Source organism: Corvus brachyrhynchos, unplaced genomic scaffold, assembly GCF_000691975.1.
Source record: "Corvus brachyrhynchos isolate BGI_N302 unplaced genomic scaffold, ASM69197v1 scaffold101, whole genome shotgun sequence".
Taxonomy (NCBI): domain Eukaryota; kingdom Metazoa; phylum Chordata; class Aves; order Passeriformes; family Corvidae; genus Corvus; species Corvus brachyrhynchos.
This window is the reverse complement of record NW_008237239.1, coordinates 12,426,884-12,447,513: the sequence shown is the minus strand read 5'-3', so window position 1 is coordinate 12,447,513 and position 20,630 is coordinate 12,426,884. Positions and strand designations below refer to the sequence as shown.

General features: G+C 37.4%; 1 protein-coding gene across 3 annotated transcripts in view; it reads left to right on the top strand.

Annotated features, from left to right (window-relative positions):
• Positions 1-334: 334 nt before the first annotated feature.
• Positions 335-20,630, top strand: part of PRKACB (protein kinase cAMP-activated catalytic subunit beta) — a 36,439-nt gene continuing 16,143 nt past the window's right edge. The window contains exons 1-4 of one of the 3 annotated variants that reach the window (XM_008630313.2): positions 3,836-4,228; positions 14,362-14,370; positions 17,207-17,268; positions 18,215-18,343. In XM_008630313.2, coding sequence (XP_008628535.1) covers positions 4,222-4,228; positions 14,362-14,370; positions 17,207-17,268; positions 18,215-18,343 — 207 coding nt within the window. In that variant the 5' untranslated portion in view covers positions 3,836-4,221. Of the gene's footprint in view, positions 629-3,835; positions 4,229-14,361; positions 14,371-17,206; positions 17,269-18,214; positions 18,344-20,630 lie in introns of those variants that run through there. The other 2 variants (XM_008630312.2, XM_017729984.1) reach the window with 2 other exon arrangements.

The window sequence follows — 20,630 nt, the reverse complement described above, 5'->3', positions numbered from 1 at the left end:
GTCCTCCATCTTAATAACAGGGGAGGAACTGCAGAATAGTTACTTTTGGTTTTTTTCACACATGGTTGTGGTAAATTAAAAAAATATCTACTTTCTAATCTTTACTTCTGAACAGGCTGTTTGTAGTACTCTAACATAAAATGTGTATTTAAATATGAAGTGTAATGCATTAAAAAGCTATGAGAACACATGCTAGACAAATTATTGCTTGTTTGTTTTTTAAAAAACAAAACACTTTTCAATTTACATGAAAAGAGACTTTTCACTGAAGAAACCAGTACATCACAGAGCTTTCCTTAACAGGAAGTAGAAGAGAGTCGTGGTTAGCAAACATTGCAGGCAGGAAGCCCGACACATGCACAGCTCTTAGTGGCGCTGGGTTGTCCAGCTGCCTTCAGATGTTTTCTCTTTTGCTTTTGTGAGCGTCGCTGGTGTGTGTAGATGGTAGGGCACAAGGAGGTCCCTTGTAACCAGGGCACGGGGACAGCCACGGCACTGCAGAGACTGGAAGGGTTCGCTAATCGCCTCTTCCATAGGCACTCCAAGAATGGTGCGCATGAGCAGAGGGCGGCTCTGGAAGATGAGAGCCAACGGTGCTCTGAGTTCACTGTCCAGTGGGACGAAACAAGTAAGTGTGGGGAGGGCGTTGTTTCTTTTATAGGTATTTGCTCTGCGGTTTACCTTGGGAATGAAGTGTGACCACTGATGTGTGATACGTTCTGGGGCAATTTTATAATTCATTACCTAAAGGTATTAATGGGAAGACCATATTGCATCAGGCAGGGGGAGATGGGGGCTGGTTCATGGGCTGGTGGCTGGCAAGAGAATTTATCCCTCTTTTCCTTCTTTTCTTTCAAAACACAGTTGACTTGTTTTGTCAAGCCCCCACCCCAGTTCTTACTTCTAAATTACTTCTTTCATTTTCAGATTAAATCAGCGAGTTCAGCAGAAATAGAAGACTCTAACTAAAGACTAGAATGTTTAAACTTTGAAATAGGCAGACACTGCTACACAGATTAAACTTCTAATTATAGGGATTTTCATAATTCATAGTTTTCTTTTAAGGGATATATACATCAGAAACACTCTATATAGTGGTAAACAATATAAAATTGTGTTTGATTTTAACTATTACATATTAACTTAGTGTGGGAATGCTGATTAGCTTTAATTTCTTAATTAGTGAACATTTTACAGTATTATTTGTATGGATTAAAGTTTTCATGATTGTATTTGGAGTAATAAAAGAGATTTCCAAAAAATCACAATCTAAAAAAAATGACATTTGATTTTCTTTTTAACTTTAAAGCTGTGTAGTATTTTGCAAAGCAATTCTTGTCTCTGGTTAAATACTGATTTTAAAATGTTACAATATGGTAATTTATGATAATTTTTTTCCAAATCTCAGATTCATTGATGGATTTGAGATAGCACAATTATTTCAGTTGAAGATAGGCCACGTTGGAAATGCTTAGCATCACAGTGTTACCATGAAGAAAATCAGTATTTATACTTCTTGCTTGAAATTTAAAATATTGTATGAGTAGGGAGTGAATCTATTCTCAGAGGATAAGCAGTAAACATGGAAACAAAAAGGTGTTAATGCAGTGATCTAAAATAGATTAAATCTAGGTCTCCCAAATGAGATGGGAAAGAATTGACTCATTTTGTTAGGAAGATAAATGATGAAAGTGCATAAATTCTGAGCTTTCACTTCTCCATAATATTTTCAGCTTGGTAAAAATAGGTGCATACTTGTGTTTATGTACAAGCTCTTTTTTATGTAAATAGCTATCTGAAAAAATAACACTGAAGCATTTTTGTTTATGTAACGTGAAGAAAGTAATGGTAATGACCTACTGACACTCACAAATTGTGACCTGTTTGTGTACAAGTCTAGTTTTTCCCCCTCTGTGTAAGGCAGGCTTCCTAGTGTGGCATGTTTGATGAGGAAATGGACTGTTGTGTCTCTTGATAAACATGGTGAAAATGGCTGTTCTGTGAATGCTATTTTAAGTCATAGTTAAGCAGAGCAGTTGCATGCAGTTTTCTGAGCTGAAGTTGCTGAGCTGGTAGCTGAATTATGGGTGACTGTGTAGCTTTGGTTTTGGGGTGAAATTCTGATTCTTTATCCTAAAACTCTACTTTCAACCTCTAGATTATTTTTTTTAAATAATAATTTAAATTACTGTAGGTACCCATGAACTGAGTGCACATTTAAAGGTTCTCATTTTACTACCACTGTAGCCAGAGTGATAGAGAACATAAGGAGTACAGTGGAGGAGGTAATTTCTGTCTACTTCTGGCTCCTAATTAGATCTTCAGAAAAATACATCATCTCTGAAAATAGTTTGTAAAACATGAAAGAGAAACAAGGTGTTTGTTCATTCTGTTTTGGTTGCTTTGTTTGTTTGGGGGTCATTTTGTTTCGTTGCGGGGGGCAGGGGGGGTTTATATCCAAGAGTGCAGTGTCATAGAATTGCCTAGAGCCACTGAATTCAGCTTATAGATTAATTTCACAGAAAGTTTAATGAATAAGCAGTGGTTTAGAAACATGCTGGTGTTTGTCTTGGAAGGATATTTGAATATTCTCAAATATTCTGCCAATGTCACTGCAACTTTAAAACCTTAGTGTAAAGTTTTAGGTGAAGCTACTTAGCAGACAGCATGAAATACTCTTGAAGTTCAAGGCAAAAGCACTCTGATTCCTGAAAAAAAATTGGGAAGTGTCTTCTCAGAATTTCTCTTGTTTTAGGCTTCAGGTAGAATCCATTTGAAAAGGAAGTTAATGTATTTATATCTTCTGCTGTAATGAAATACTAGCAGGTCTGATTCTGTTCTTTTACAAGCAGTTTCTGCTGAAGCTCTGGGTTTGCTGAAGGGGAAGGAGCTGCTGCCTGTTTGGGGTGGACTTTGTGTTGTGGGTGGCTGTTGTCAGTGCTGTGGGTTTGAGTAAATTGCCATGTGGTCTATGGCCTTAGGGGATTTTCAGTGGTTGAGTTTGAAACTTAACATCTTTGCTTTGTTATTTTGATACATAAAGCATACACTTTCTCTGACTTGCCTTGGATACTTGGTTGATGCATGAAATTAATGTGTTTTGTAATATGCTCAGAGTCCAGTAGGGCAGAGGGTAGCGCAGGGCACCACGGGCCTCGGAATCTGTTTTAAAAAGCTGACTGAGCACACATGTGATGGTGCAGCCTGGACTGGTAACCAGGTCAGTTGTGCTGCACTGCCCAAGGGTGAAAGGGATGTGATGGCAGCCATCAGAACAATGCATTTCGTTCTTTGTTTAGAGGTCTTGACTGTGACCACTTGCAACTATATGGAACCTACATTTTGATTTTTGCTTTGTTTTTTTAGTTGCTTGTTGTTCTTTGTAAAATTGAAATGGGAAAGGAAAGGAGAATGAGGCTGCTTGGTTTTGAATGTAGAGACAGGAAGATCAGTGTGAGTCTTACATTCTTGAACCAGTAAAAGTATTTTCCAAATCTGCATAAGAATATCTACAACTTGGATAACTGAAATGGCCAGGAGAGTCACCACTAGTGCATCTGCCATCTTCATAGTCCCTAAATTGAAAGCGGATGGGTGATGAACAGTCAAAGGAGTATCATTTGGTCTCTGATTCAAAATAATACCAATATACTTCCAAATACAGTAGAAGGATTTATAGAGATTTAGCTGAATAGTTACTTGTATATGTGTATGTAGAGAGAGAAAAATGAATATGAAATATAAAATAATGTACAGAGCATACTGTATGAATTGCTTAAAGCTTTAGAATAACTACTAGTTGGGTACAAGTCAACAGATAATTCTGGTCTAAGGTTGCCATGGAAACAACCAGTGCTTGATATAATTGAGAACATCTTAAACCCTCCTGGTGTTTGCATGCTTTTTTCCCCTGCCATTTTGAGTTGCTTTAGACATGAATAGGTAGCATTGGTCAGAACAGTAGTAGCTAATGAGCAAAACCAAATACCCGTGTCCTGAATATTGATTTTGATATTCTACTGGTATCTTGTGCTTTGTAGTTTTTTGCATCACAAGGAGCTCATAAGGAAGAGCAGCTCTCTGGATTCTGTGTGCTCTCTTTCTGGTTAGTGTGTAAGTGTGTTTAGAGATTGAAGCACTGATTTGGTAGAGATTAACATACTTCATCAACTGTTGGATTAATATTTGGAGCAATATGTTTCTGAAAACTAGCTCTTCAGCATGAATGGTAAGTCTTTTCTATTCCCTTTTGACACGTTTTTTTGTTCCGTCTTCACAATCAGGGAAAATCTACCAGGTTTCCCTTTCTTGTCTGCAGAGCTGCATCGACTGCTGATTTCTTTGTTTTTGTAATCGACTCACTGTGGGTTTCTGTGTAAAATTATTAGTCTTAAAGATTTGCAGGTTTTTTATTAAACAGTTTGCTTTGCATGACTGGTATTTAGTGTTTTAAATTTTATTTTAAAGCTTTCTTTTGGAAATATCTGATTTGGATAATTTTTTAATTGAATATATACATGTCTGTTCACTTAATTTTCTGTGCCACTCAAAATAAATTATTTTCTGGGAATTGATACAAATCAGAGAGGCCTTCTGAAATTATTGTAATCATCACCTAAAAATTCTGATCAGGCTTTTGTTGTTTTTCATCTGAACCAGCTTATTCTGCTATAATTTTTAGTCTTCTAAATGCTGGGATGGCAGAATAGTTGAGGTCATTCATGGAAGTAAGGGAGGGGAGTCTCACTTGAAATGAGATACTATAATAGATCTAGTAAACTTATCAGGCAGGTATTTACTTTCCAAAACCACCTTGACTATTTATTATAAGGTACTTTGAATATAATGGAGTTATGAAGTGCTATATTCTTACTTGTAATATTATTGAAAGTTGTTTTTTAAATATATACTCTGTAAATTTGTTTCCTTAGAGAAAGATACCCTTTGAAAATTGTTTGCAAAAAGCCCAAATATGCTAGTTTCCGAAATGATGCCTTTTTGTTTCAGATAGTCTGGAGCTTTGGAAAATGACTTGAGACAGAGTTTTTTTGAAAAGAAATAGCAGTTAATCATGTATGTGGGGTTTGTGTGCATGTGTGTCTGTGTGGTTTTGCTTAATCCTACAAATTTAAAGGACCATTTTTACAAAGATTTCTCTTGTGTATATGGCATGAGATAAAGACTGGGAGGAGTTATCCCACTGCCTTATCTAATACCAGCTTGTCTATACTTATCTCATACAAATGTGTTGAGGTCATCTTCCCCAGAATGGAAAGTGTGGCTGTCATTTCCTTGGTGTGCAAAGTACAAATGTCAAAACTGATACAGTTATTAAGACAGTGTTTCAATACTTTGTACGTACATGATGGAGATTTGTGGTACAGCATCATTCATGGCTGTTTAAGTAAACCTAAATGCAGGCTGTCCCTGAAAGTGGTGTCCCAGCCCCTGGTGGGTGCTCCCCACATCCCTGCAGGGGTGCTGGCAGGTAGGAGCACAGCCTGGACCTGGTGGGGACTTGGTGTAGCCACACGGGCCCACGGCCGGCCTGCACTTGCCCCGCAGGGACGCAGTGGCATCCCGACATCCCCGCCACCAGCTGCCCTTGCTCAGCCTCTGGGGGAAGTGGGGGGAAGTGACAGCCTCCCTGCACTTCCTCCATGTCATGCGGCCGCCTCGTCTGCTCACGGAGAGGTCCCTCCTGGGGTCTGAAAGTCTCTGCTTTTCACCACTTGTTACCAGGCTGGCTTTTCCATCGCGTTTTCCTGTTTCTCTTACCATTAGGTGTAGCCTCCACAGGAATTGAGATTTGTGGAAATCAGCTCTGTGAATGTTGAATTTTGGGTGATTTTGGTTTGGATATTCTCTTATGATTGAGTTACAAAAGGAATGAAGTTCACATAAGCTAGGTGAGAAAGACATTATAATTGTTTGTAACCTCAACAATTGCGTTGGTTTTTTGTTTCTTTAGTGGTGTGGGTTTTTTGGGGGTGGTGGTTGTTTTTAGGCTTGGGGTTTTTTCTTTGCCCTGGGGGTTTATTCTGCATTTTGCATCTGTAGATTTCATTCATCTTGACATGCAGGCTCCCAGTTCCATTAAAAAATAGAAATAAATAGCTACAACTTCTAACAGGTGTTGATTCCCCATCAAAAATACCTATGAATCTAATTTTGACAAGGGAAAGATGACTATCTCCTGCTCCATCAAGATTCAAGAATCAAGATTCAAGAATCAAGATCCATCAAGTCTTTGCTGTAAACATTTCCCTGTTTAAACCACTTAATGCTTTTCAGTGCACTTTTGTGGCTGTCTTCACTGCAGCAATGTTACATTACACCCTGTCGGCGGATAAAATCAGATGCTTTCCTTGTGAAAGATGGCCAAGATGCAAGTGAAACCTTGATGAAAACGTGATGTATTTTCTTCAATTGCAAATACAAGTGGCTAATTTTTTTCCCTTTTATTTCTTTTTTTTCCCCCCCCCCAAAAAAAGCTCTGGTTACATGATTAGATTTTTTTTTCCTAGAAAAACTCAAAGAAAAAGCTGGTTTTTTATTTCTTTGGACTTGGATTTTTGTTTTGAACAGCTTGAACAGATAAAACTGTAAGGTCAAGTAACTTTAATAGCCCCAGCTCCCAGGGGTGAAAGGTATAGTCTGCTACATCTTCCGTTCCACTAAGAATAGGCTTAATATTCTGAAGTATCACTAATTACATGATTGGGCTACTGCTTTCCAATACTGCAAATGGAGGCAATTGCTGATACAGACATTTGTACTCAAATGGCAGTTACCAGAAGTGCGTGGAGACAGATGGAACAGTACATGGAAAGGGCGTGAGCCACGCTGATGGACTCTGCTGAAATATTGTCCAGTTTTGTGCACACTAGAGCATAGGCATGTGTAAGGAGTGAAGGGAGGTAGTGTAAATATCTTAGTTATGTGCCCTGGGAACATTTTTAAGGGCAAGGGACAACAAGTAGCAACTGAAAAATTATAGAAAATGGAAGGATGCCATGGAATTTCCGGGTGCCAGAACCATACAGCTTCCTATGTGTGTCTCATGGGGCTAATGCTTTCTTCTTTTCAAAAATTCCCCACTGTTACCCATTAGCCTCTGACAGCAAACTAGGACAACTTCTTGGGTGTTAACTTGGGTTCATGTTTTGTTCTAGTTCTTGTACAAAATATTCGAAAAAGGCAACACAGAAGTTGCTGCATTGACATTGTTCTTAAAATGCATCCACGTAGTGAATGCTCCCTCACAGTGCTTGGTTTGGGATAGAAGCAAAAAATGAGTTTAATAGAATCGAGGTTTCTTCCAAAGGAACGGGAATTTGGAATCTTGAACTTTGACTGACTTTAGTCCCCATTGCATTACTTACGTATATTTTGTTAGGAGAAAGATTTGTTTCTTGCCCTGAATTTTAGTTTACATCTCAAATTGTTTATATATTTGTTGCTGGTTACTCTGAGAGTTGCTGTTAGTTTTGCTGTTACAGGCCAAAGTTCACAGGAGTTTCCCAGCTTTAATTATGGAGGTTCTTACAGACAGTTTTGTAACTTGCACAATGTTTTTGGTGTTTTTCTTTATTCATTCTTAGCTGTTGACAGATACCCCAGCCCAATAAGAATTAATGCAGTTTAATTTCTTTAGCTTTCTTTTTTTTTTTCAGGTTTTGCAGTTCAGTTCTGTGCAAGTTTTATGCCTGCCTTTATGCCAAATAAGTGCTGAATTTACTCAGTTTCTCTCTAAAATATCATTCTTTATCAAAATGGATAATAAACACTCTTACCTACTTTTTGCTTGCCTTAATCCTGAGGCAGACAAAAACTTGTTATTCACTCCATGTGTTGAATTGTGAAATGTGTTTATTTACATAAGACTTCCTTATTCAGGAAGCCAGTCTCTGCTATTTAAGGGTATAAATGAACTTCTCCTGCTTGGTTGGTTACTGCAGGCAACCCTTTCCTGTAAATATTGAAAGCATGTTCTGCAGGAGATATGTCAGTGCAGTGATGTGTCAGAAGCTCAGATCTTGTGAAGAGATGAAGAGCTATTTTGCTGATTTACCCTGACAGCTATGAAGATGTCTTGCTGATCCCAAAGTATCTATATGAAAATTTGTGGAGTTTTATTAATGCAAGGGCTGGGACAAGGTAGCTTATGGGAAGTGGACTTTGACATGAGTGCGCATAGACCAAATTTGGTGCACCTACTATTATTTTTATGCCTTGTATTAAACATTTGAAAAAAAAGAAGCAACAAAATAGTTTCTCTTCTCAAGTAACTTGTTAAATGCATCCATACAATGAGCAGCCCCTGCAGTTGTTTAGTTTGGAGTATAAGGAAGAAGTTAGTTTAGTAAAACTTCTAAAGGTTACTTTTAGAAGGAAGATCTATTTGTGCATGAGTGTGTGTGGTATTATTCCCTGCTTGCAGGGAATTCATTAGTCAATATGCAGATCAGATCAACTACCTGCAGATTTATGCCTACTGTTGCTAGTAATCTAGCCATAAAGCCTTGTCTCAGGGATAGCTGCCTGGCAGTATGTTACCCTTTGTAGTCACGGAACTTTTACAAAGAGGAAATGTGGGGCAGTAATCTGGGGAGGGAAGTGGGTGCTGACCAGTTAGCCAGAATCTTAATGGTGCAGAGGGCTTAACCAGAGGGAATCTGCAGCAGGTGCTGTAAACATTCTTCTTGGTAAGTGGTTTTGACTGTAAGAGGAAAATCTGATTTATTTTTTTTATTTGTATTAACTACTAGAATTTGCTAAAAACCTTTGCTCAAAAATGTGGTACATTTACAAGATATTTTATAGTAGTGCCCTAGAAAATGTTGTTCTTGGAACTCATTCTTAAAGTGTATTCTTTTTCTTTCTCCCCACATGGTAACCATGGAAATATGTGCACTGCAGGAACAAAAGATGTTTGAATTTTCAAAATTCTCACACAGTTTTCAGTTTTCTTTGTTATATTGTTAATATCTGTTATATTTCACACAGGAAGATGGTCTTTTACACTACAGGTCCTGTGGTAGTTGTAACGTTTTAGATTATTTGCTGGATAAAGTTTAGCAACAACTATAGAGGATGGTACTGCACAGCTGCAGCTTAATTCCCAATTGCTTACAAAGTACCTCAGTGTATGATAATTTAGGATATTACGTGTTAAGGTTCTTCACACAGATTTTTTCTGTATGAACAAATTTTTTAGGTAGGGAGTGTTACGTACTGCATTTGAAAGTAATTGTATTAAACACATAATTAATTTTAAATTTTAAGATAATAGAATTATTCAATACAATAATTGAAAATCAATAGCTTAAAATCAGAATTATTTCTCAGAATCCTTTTCAGCAGTCCTGTGTGGTGTGTTCATGGTCTTGTCACACTAGGACAAGCTTTCAGAAAAGGAGCAGTTCTGTCCCCTGTATTTGTCCATTTCCACCCCACTTCTCCCTTCCCTCACCTCGGGAAAAGCATTCATGGGAAGAAGAGGGAGCTGCTTCTCTGGTCATTCCCTGCCTTCTGCCCATTACTTTTTAATCTGGGCTGGTTCCCTGACCTGGCTTGGCAGTCAGACCCAAGAATGCTTTTGCTCTTTCAAGGAAGGTCATTACAGAGAGGCAGGAATGAGTGACTGTGAGAGGACAACACTGGAGTGTGGGGGTTTTTTCAGCCCATACTGAGCACTGAACTGTAGCCTAACAAACCAAACTGCTATTTCTTGGACTTTTAAGCCTCAAATCATATGGATTGTTGCAAGAGAAGAAGCAGATTTATGAATATGTCATCTCCTTCAATGAATGCTTCAAGGGCAGGAAGAAGGTATGAGAGAGACTTCTTTCATTAAGCCAAAGACTAGTTTTAACATATTCCAGAACTAATTGAATGCCAGTTCTAACTGGTTCATTTAGAGAATTGAAACAAAAACCCCCAGCTCTAATCAACCAGCAAAAGGTTGCTAATAGCACTTTAATTTGAAAGGAAAACTTGGGTAATAAAGAGGGGTGCCAGCCTGAGGGACCAGAATACCTTAAGGTGGCATGGAACAGCTCTTGGGCCACCAGGAATCTGCAGCAGACTTTGTCACATCCTGTACATGGATGGGCAGATGAAGCTATTCTGCTTGTCAGCATTGAGGAAATCTTGCATATAATTATTACTTCAGGATTTGAATAATAGATCCTATTTTGGATCATAAATTTTGGTTGGCTGCTATGGGGCTTTTGGCATTTATCTTCTGTTGAGAAGTCACTTCTTAAAGTATGTTTGTTTATTAATTTTGATGAACATTGGGTCTGGGTTGTCTTGTAGATCAAGAAAGCAGAGTTTTATCTCATCTGTATATTTTTTTGTGGAAAATGATTGAACTGGGACATATATGCATGTACAGCTCTGCTGAACAGTGCTAGTACAAGATTTGGTTGCATTTCTAACTGAAAAACTTTACTGCTTTGCATCATACATTTGACTTTACTGATTTACATTATACATTTTTCAGGGGGTTAAACAAAATTTCAGGGATTCATGTCCTAAGTGACTCTGTTATCTGGTTTGCTTCTGTCTCCCCAGAGTGGCCCCTGTTATACTACACTTTTTGGCATTAGCAGGGTTTACCACTTCTGAAGCAGTACTTTGGTATTTAAGAAAAGAACAAGGGAGAAAGACTGAGCATTGGATTTGGAAATTAAATTAATATATTATCTGTAATAAAAATAGAAGGAAGTCAATCTGACTGTGGCAGTTGTGTGCAGTAGAGCATCTACTGCTCAGAATTCAACAAAGATCAGTGTTATCTCTGATAGCTGAAAACCTGGCTCCTGTTCTGGTGTGTCTTAATCTGTCACATCTCTTGTGCAGGCTGTTGCTGTATAGCCAGCCAAGTAAAGAGGTGAACTGGGTTCTTTGCAGAGCTCTTAACTGTTTTAAATTTGCTTTTATAAAATTCACAAAATACTGTTTAGCTCAAGACATCAAAATCATGGACAGGATTAAAAAAAGATTTTGCCTGTGTTCCAAAATTGAGTTGTAATGGATAAGAGCAATTTGTATTTTACAATTGCTTCACGTTTTAAATTAACTCCTGAATGTGCTTCTACGAAGATCAGATTCTAGTGCCTTCTTCTCGTTTTTAAGCACAGCAGCTGTAACTGGCCTTAATTTACTGTTCATCCTGTTTATCTCTCTTTTTTTCCCATGACTTTCTCCTTTCCACTTCTTCCTGTCCTTTCTGGTATTCCATAGAAAGGTTTATAGTTAGATCATTAGCGCTTCCATTTTAATTGCAAACTTATATTAAGTTAATAATTCTTCCATGATCATGTATCGACTAAGAACTTTCAGGTTTTGTGTTTCAGCAAATGGGCTCTTTCAGAACTGCTCCATGTGTTTGGCTCTTTGTTTTTGGGGAGTGTTGGGTTTTGGTTTTTTGGTTTGGTTTTTTTAACTGAAGGAAGGTTCTTACCCATTTCAGCTGGTAAGTTGCTTTGCTCTGCACCACCTGTTTTTATCATAGTTAGTGTTTAAAGAGAAATATAAAGTCAAAACCTTGCTCTCAAAGTCAGAATCATGATAAATGAGAAATTGATGCAGTTCATTTACCTTGCCCTAGCAGAAACAAGACAGACTCCTTGCTGGTCAGCTCTTCACAAGAGGGCCAGTGGCTGTGCTCACTGCACTGGTCAGACAAGGTGGACTTGCCCTCGACGAGGCTTATATCACCTGGACTTTTTTCACCCACCATTTTCATATTGTGAGAAACAAAGTGTTTTGGTTTTGTTGACAGTCTGTTTCAATGATAACATTTTAGTTTGTGCTTTGAAGCGTTTTCCAGCTATTAAAATGTTAACTGGTGCTCACACTGCTTCCTCTGGGTGTATAATAATACTTAACGCTTAGCTGTGTTCATTTTGAAACACTTGCCAGGGCGGAGAAACCTTATTTTGAGCCTTGTTATATTATTCCTGCTAATCAAAAGAGAAATTTAAAAAATTAAGACGACAGGTTAATGGTATAAGAATGGGGCTTGGAACTGGAATCAGAAGTTTCTCACTTGCTTCTGAAATATGGTACCATAACCACAGGATTGACTGAGGTATCTATATACATCTTGATAAAGTTTAAGGCTATAAATACACTTTTTATAAAAATGCAATATACATGTACATTTACCAGAATCTCTTCATACATATTCATTTTTCCATTAAATGATTTAATTAAATAGCCCATTTAACTCCAGACTTCAAATGATTATATTACAATTTTGGAACAAAATTTGAATTGTATTTTGATAAAGGGCATTTTAAATACCAGACAGAGATTGGCATTTAGCACAGCAGATGGGGGTTTGTAGTGGTGCCCAGTGTTTAGTCTTAATCAGTTTAGTTCTTGCTTTCTTGCTGTGAATCCTAGCCAAATACTTTTTTTTCCCCCCCTTACAAAAAATAAAATCCTGGCTTGCTGGCTCTTGTGGGAGATGTGATTGAGGATAACAAATACTGTGCATGTGGGAGGTGGGAGAAAGGCAGAGTAACTCATGGTAACTCTCAGGACTGCTCCATCTGTGACCCTTTTCCCTCTGCTGTCATTGCAATCCTGCAACTGAGAGGTCCTCACCCTCTTGATTTTTTCCAGGAACTTTCTTCTGATTCACTTGCTCTTAAACTGTGTTTTAGGTCAAAGTACTCATACCCTTGGTTAACAATTTTTTTATAAGCATGCTAACTTTTCATACAAAAGTTGATCAGTAAAACAAGCAAACATATTGTGAACTGTGTGAATATACTAATAGAGAGCAATTTCCTCTTGTTTGGGGGTGGGTTCATGGGTGTTTCGATTTTGTGTGTAGCAGAGTTTTTTCATTTGTTTGGGTTTTGTTGGTTTGTTGCTTGCATTTTTTTTAATTTCTCCTATGCTGGCATTACCTAGGAACCTCTGGGTTCCTCTTCCCTCAGAGCACTGTTCCAGCAGACTTCCCTGCTTATCCTCATGTTGCCTTGGTTCCAAGTACAGCTCTCCACAGGCCACCTGTGATATGCAAGGGGGTAGCTGAGATCGTATGTTGTAGTGGTTGCACTGCTTCTGACCAAGGTGAACCAAAGTGGGCTAAAGTTGTAAGACTGCTTCAGGCCATTCAGTTGTGGTCCTGGGCCATTATTCCATTTCTTCCCACCTTCTTCTGGATCTCACCAGATTTTCTGCTTTGGGTGTTTGCATTGCACAGAACCTGCCTCCTGCAAATGCTTGCTCATGCTGGTCACGGAGGGCTGGGTTTTTGATGTGTGTTTGTGCTTGCCTAATCCTGGGACAACTGGTGCATCCTCTCCAGTTCTAACTGGTGTCCTTCCTGCCACGTTCAGTTGTTTCTGCTGTGGTCCTTGTTGTTGTACTGGTGCTGTTACCTGTGTTTTGCCATCTCCTTCCAGTACCTTCCTTTCTTGAGCAACAGCTCCTCTGGCTTTGGTTTCAGCCTCCACACTCCAACTTCTACTGTACCAGTAAACCCAGTCTGGGTAGGGTCTGTTGCTGATCTGTGCATACACTCCTTGCCCCAGTCTCATCTTCCCTTCCTTCAGCCATAGACAAATGATCCTTGCTCTTCAGTGTTTATGGGAACCTGTATATCCACATCTCTTTCCTTAGTTCCTTTTTTTTTGACAGTCTTACAAAATTAAATTGTACTCATATGGTGTCCATACCGGATCCTGTGTACATTCCACTTTGCATACAGTAACTTCAGCTGTGCGGTTTAGACGTCTCAAGTTGCTGTTATTGGATAATAGGACTGAAATCTGATTGAGATTTTTTTTTTGGAGACTGCTTGGCACTTCTGTGCTATCTACCACATGCCATGCAATTCACACATGCTGTCTTCTGGAACAAAGTGCTAAGTAGTGGGAAGATCACCCGATTACAGGTTTTATTGTGATCCAGCATGCTGTGATGAAGATAGATACACTATTGTTAGCAACAGTTCCGTGGATGTGTATGTCTTGGAATAGATTAATTATTAAAGATGCCAGCTTGATCTCCTGAAGTTTTCTAAGATGTGCTTATTTCTGTGATGCATCATCTTTTTTTCATACTGATTTTAGCTGCCTTTGGTACTTTTTTTCTTTCTTTGCTCAAACATTCTGTGATTTAGCATGAGTCATTCTGTCTGTGTGGGAAAGGGCTGGTTTATTACAGGGTCTGTTCCTGAGTGGGGAGGGGAAAGGGTGGAATGTATTTGTGTTTTCTATGTGTTTGTTGTGGAAATGCATAAAACTTTTTTTTCTTCTTCTCTTTCTTTCCTCTCTTCATCATCTCATCTGTGTGGGTGAATGTTCCTGCAAACCCTTGGGGAACCTATAGAGACGTTTGGTATGCTCATTCCTTCATTAGTGCCCAAAGTCACAGATGCTAGGTACAGTTATACTAGAAAAGCAAACAAGAGCCACATTGTCATACTGTAAAGTGGCTAAAAATGTGCACTTGAGGACAACCTCTAAGTCATCATCTAATACACCTGTTTGTCATTGCAGTAATACCAATGGCCACTGCTACCCAGTTGGTGTAAATTTTGGTTCTGCACTTGAAAGCAGAAATTAAATCTGTTCTCCTGTAGCAAGAGCTGCTGTTTTGTGCTTGAGAGATAATTTTCAAAAGTTCAAATTCCAAGTCGTGTTCTGAGAAATGACTGAAGTGCATGCACTTTAATTGCCTAAGTTCTGTTTGTAAGCACCTGTGGAATTGTGTTGAGGTGTAGGAGCCCAGGTGACCTCTGAAAGTGAGAACCGGGCACAATTTGATCTACTCTCTCATTAGGATGAAATCATGGTTTTAATAAAACACAGCACAAAACACGTTTAAAAGACGGGGACTTGCAGATAAATTATTACCATTGGGCAGCTGTATTTTGAAAATGTATGTACAATTCTGCTTTCTAAGAAAAGAGAGCCAAAATAAAGTAGAACAAGGTAGGAGTTTTGTTGCAGGAGAGCTTGTGGCTTAGTGGTATTCTAGAAATGAGAGATTTTTCTCACAAATCCACAATTTGAATATTTCCAGCTGGATCACATTTCGTTCATAAACAGCATTCTTTATTCCATAAGAAGAACAGAGACAAAAATGACTGTAAATGTCATTGTATATTTTTATAAATACTGAATAGTCATACTTCAGTGCAAAATATGTGGAAACTTAAAATATTTATTTATATGAACAGAGATGGCATAAGGGATATTTAAGACATATGTACTGTAATAACATGAAAAAACAACACCAGTTCATGTTTTAGTTGTGCTATATAGTGTTAATGTTGTCTTCTAAGCTACAGCCACTTCAGTTTGAAGGCTCAGCTTTTTGGTAGTCTTAATGATTTTCATGGGTTTTTTCTTGTCATTAAGAGAAAGTATTTGTGCTACTTCAACATAAATTGGTGTTTGAAAAACTGTATCAGTATTCCTCATTTGATCAAGTCATCTCTGTTCTCCTAATGGAAGAAGGATCATCAAACATGAATTTGGGCATTGCTAGTTTCTTTTTTTTTGTGTTGAAAATTATTTCACACCACAGGAAATCCTGTCCTCTCTTCAAATTAGGGTAATTAAAAGTCATTACATGAATAACCTCTATAACCTAAAAACAAAGGAAATATTTTCTACACACAGGATAAATATGTAAGCATTTTTTGCTGATTAGCCACTAAAATATTTTTAACTCTCAGTTAGTTTTAATACCATTTTAAAATAGTTTCTTTGATATAAACGATGTTTTTATTGCTCTACTTAACCATAAGTTTAGAATACTGAATATGTTCCTCCTCTGTGATATTGCTTGTTTCTCTTAAAATAAAATTACTGAGCGGATATCATGCTTTAAACGCTTTTCTAATGTTGAGGTCTGCCTGAACTTTTGACAACTTTTGTGAAATTTCCATTTTATTTATGCTCCATTAGAGCCAGCAGTAGTGGGAGCCATAAACCTACTTTGAGTGTTTTGTGATAACCAGGTCCCATAGCACACCCAAGAAGCGGGGGGAAAAGGGAAAAAAAAATTTACAACCAGCCTTCTCCAGGGCTGCTGTTGTTTTTACTGCTACTGGAAATGTACCAGTATAAGAAGAGAATTTTTGAAGTTTTCTTTGCCAACATTTGTATTCACTGAAAAGTACAAAGAAGTTCTGATTCATCAGGTGATTTGTTTACAACCTATTATAAACCTAATTTTTTGACTGTTGAAACGTAAAATACAGTTGCTAAAACACAGATTTCTAGATACTGACCAGAATAATCTTGACATATTGCTGTGTATTTTTAGCAATTGCTTGTCCCAGAACGTCACAGTACAGAAAAACCACTGTTATTAATGTAGTATTATGTGAAATGATTCAGAGAACACAAAACAAGTATGATATTTTCTTGATTCTGTGACTCTTTCAGAACCACAGCAATTTCTGAAACACCTCCCATTAATGACTGTGCATGAAGTAATCTGCATTGATCTGGCTGAGCATTGATATTAAAAAAAAAGAGAGCAGCTGAGAGATGATCTGAACAAAATATGTTGGTGCACATTTTAAACAGTCATCCAGAATTTTGCCATTATAGTTTCCTTCAATTTCAATGGAAAATCAATATTAAAACTGCATATTCTCTGACTGTGGGCATGCCTAATACGCAATGTCGTCGTAGCCCTGTGCTTTGTCTTTGCTTGCAGTAATGCTGTCCATTTGGTCCTTGAGCTTGCAAACAGCCTTTAAATATAGGTGATGAGGGGAAAAAGCAATGAGATTGACATTACACTCAAGCAGCTGAAAGAAAATGCAACATTTATTTAAAGAGATAAGAAGTCAATCTTTGTGGAATGGCTATTTATAAATGCCAGGTGTTTGGTTTTTTCCCAGCTGAATTAAGAATGTCTAACATCACCTTAAGGCTTGCTTGCCTATAGAGTATTGTGAGCTATTAGAGCTGGAAAAGTTTAAGTAACTTGTGTAGAATGATGTAGTTACTTCAGAAAGCTTAGATATCACCTGGAGATACGGTAGAAGTTCTAGAGACATCGATGCTTGCTTTCATCCATGATGAAAATAGCATATTATGAATTGAAGAAAGAAGTTGATAATGAAGTTTATGTATTTTGTTAACAAAGCATCTCCATTGCACCTATGATTAATTATATTAATTAAAATGTACTTTTTTGTGTGTGTTTTCAGTGAAAGAGTTCCTAGCCAAAGCCAAAGAAGACTTTTTAAGAAAATGGGAAAGCCCCCCTCAGGTATCACTCATTTAAGCATTCAGTAATTTTCTGTATTGCATTTTTTGGACAATGTTATCAGTGTGTTGTCAGTCTGTAATGAGCAGTGCAGAAAACAGAAATCATTTTAGTGCAATTTGTAAAGGAGTTTCAGGTATTTTAATGCCAGCTTTGTCACTTTTCACTGAAGTTCATCAACAAAGGTTCTCAGGTCTTCTCCAGATATGAGCTGATGAAATGCTCCCACTGAACAACAATTTCTCTTATGAGAATGATGTTCGCAATCAACATGGCAAGACTCAAAATCTATTGGCATGTTTTTAGTTGGCTTTTTTTAATAACCAGAAGTGTTGGCACATCTGTAATTTACCGTGTTAATAATTTCCCCCATAATAGTAAGTGGAATTAAGAGTATTAAGACTACTGCATAGGGCTTGGGAGCTGGTTAAGGAGCTTGTTAGAGAGAAATCTTGTAAAATTTGAGATTTGGGGGAACGATCATTCTTGTTCTAAAGCAACATTTGAGATGCTATGGCAATGAATGTCTGAGAAAATGTACTCAGGGATGTGGTCTCCAGTCAACTCTCATGTAGAACTGTCTTTAGAGCTTGGGGGATTTTGCATGTTGTAATATTCTTGATCATTAAGTATGAGGGGGTTGTTTATCTGCATGTTATAATTAATGATCTGTTTACTGCTAGATGTTCCTTACTAAGCATGTATGGACAGCTGCATGGACAAATTAAGGAAATGTTGATATAATTCAGTTAAGTCTTCTTCTGGTTTAATGAGTACAATGTAAAATCTCTTTTTAAAATTTGACAGGTATCACATTATAACAGTATAGTTGGCTATAGTTTCTTTGATAAATGTAATATTACTCAACTTTTTTCATAATTGAATTCATACAGTTAAAATTGTCTTTGTGTATTCGTTTGTAAATAATGTGATTATATCCTACATGTAGAATACTGCTGGCCTAGATGATTTTGAGAGGCAAAAAACCCTTGGAACAGGATCATTTGGGAGAGTAATGATGGTGAAACATAAATCCACAGAACAGTATTATGCTATGAAGATACTGGACAAACAGAAGGTTGGTATAATTTATAGTGGGGTTTGTGCTACAGAAGAGTATGATGCGGATGAACAGCTACAGCTGTGGCTGAACTGAGTTGCACATACTGTGCTTTTTCTTATCACACTTGGATACCAGTGATAATTTAATGCTTTATTTTCTTTTTTAGCCAGTAGGTTCAGTTGTTGGGATTGTATAGACTTTGTACAATTGCTAGTAACATTAACAACAGTCTAAAGAGGCTTTAACTAGTGTCCAAGGCATTCATAAAATGTTATTGGGTAAATTCTTTGCTTAGATTTTGTAAGGTGGCCTGTATATTCTTTGGCAAAAGCAAATTGTAGTGCTATAGTTCAAATAAACAAAAAAACTTTTGCAGGGTAGCTCAAAACTCTGGAAGACTCTTTAGATCAGAAATTCTCAAAATTTTCATTTGTGAACCGTAACTGAAATTAAAATTGTCTGCATAAATAATTTCTTTTCCATTCTTGATTGTATGAGGTATTACTTTCTGTATGTTTAATTATGTAATAATCTTGTTGCATCTTTAGTAACCTTGTAGATAGAACAGGAGTCTCAGAACAGCTGTCGCATAATGGACATTTTCTGCGTTGAAAACTTCAGTGCTGTAGTCTGAGCCTGTATTGCTGCTCCAGCCTGATTTTTTTTTAGCAGTTTATTACTCTTAGATTAAGTAAGCAATGCCATTTGATAAAGTTTAAATTTTAAATAGTACAGAATTCCAGAATGCAAAGAAGTGTTTTAACAGAATTTATCAATACAAGTAGTTTTTAATGGTTTTGACAAGTTTTTCAATAGCGCATTATTTAGATTAGTAGATTCAAAAGTCCTCAATGTAAGAGCTGTTCTAACTTTCAAGACACTATACGTAACTTTGCTGCTGTATAACAAAGGTCATTTTAAGACAATATTAATCTGGCAAAGAGAACTTAATGATCAGCAACTAACAAAATCAAAGTCAGCCATGCCTCAATGTGGACTTTTGCACTTAGGCGTTATTACATTTCTGAGGAATTTTATGTAATGGAACTATGGCAGTGACATAGTCAAACTGTTTTGCCTGAGTTGCAGTTCCAGTATTCTTTACATGTGATTGGGGTCCTGGACCTTGAATAATGGTTCATTTAATGAAGGACTGCTTTATAATGGTCATACAAACAGAAACTAAAGTAAACTTGCCTTTTTGGTGTCAAATCCGACATGTGGGGTTTTTTACTCAGAAAAGCTGAATTTTTTGCAACTAAAGCATTCTCCTATTATAATGGTTTCTAACTTGTATTTAAAAAAAAATCCAATTAAGTTAAAATTACATTCCACCATAGTACAAATAAAGACAGCCCAGACCATTTCCACCCATGTGGAAATGTACCTCAGCATTACCTCAGTATGGCTGGTAGCATCCTGCAGGCAGAGCTACTGTAGCATCTCAGTGCTGCCCTAAGAGCCCACCACCAAATTTCAAATTTTCAGCTGTTTTTTTCTTTGAACCCTTTTTCATGAATGGCTGAGTTGTCATCACTGGAGCAATTTAGGAAATAACACCTTACTTCAGAAAGCTGCCATAAAAATACTCAAGGATTTTAACAAGAAAGATAATTAAGTTCTTAATTACTCCCTTAAGTTAATTAAGGTAGTAATCTACCTCTTAAAATTGGAAAGTGTTTTGCTGGAAAAGCAAAAAGTCACATTTTTAACAATTGCAGTGGACTTGTAGTAAATGATTCCATGGGATTATAAAGATGTTTGCATCCAAACATCAGTCTTCTGTTAGTAAATTAGATGGTTCTGTCTATAAAAAGAAGTCTTGATGTGTTCCTTTATGAAATACCTGCTTTTTCAACTTAGCATAATTATTTATTTATGTGTTCTATTAGAAATATATTAGTAGCTTCCATTAATTGTTCAAAAAATAGGATATGGTTTGGTGAGAACATGTTTCTATTTCTTTGTTTATTACAGAAAACATACAGATAGAATCAGACGATGGGCAGGCTGCCTATAATTTTTCATTTCCATTTTACTTGGGGAAAGCATCCCGTGTATGTCTTTGTTATCCAGTCTCATGCTTGATTCATAGAACATGAAAAAAAATGTCATAGATGTTGATGCAGCCAGTAGTTTTCTGTGTAGGGATGTTATTCCTTTGTCTGCCTTGCATTAGGAAGGCTGTAACATGCCAGACACCATTTCTATAAGGGAAGGTGACACTGGCCATGCCCTGAGCCTGGGCTTAAGTGTGAGCAAAGCTGTGTCTGGGGCCCCAGCTGGACATTCTGAAGTGTTA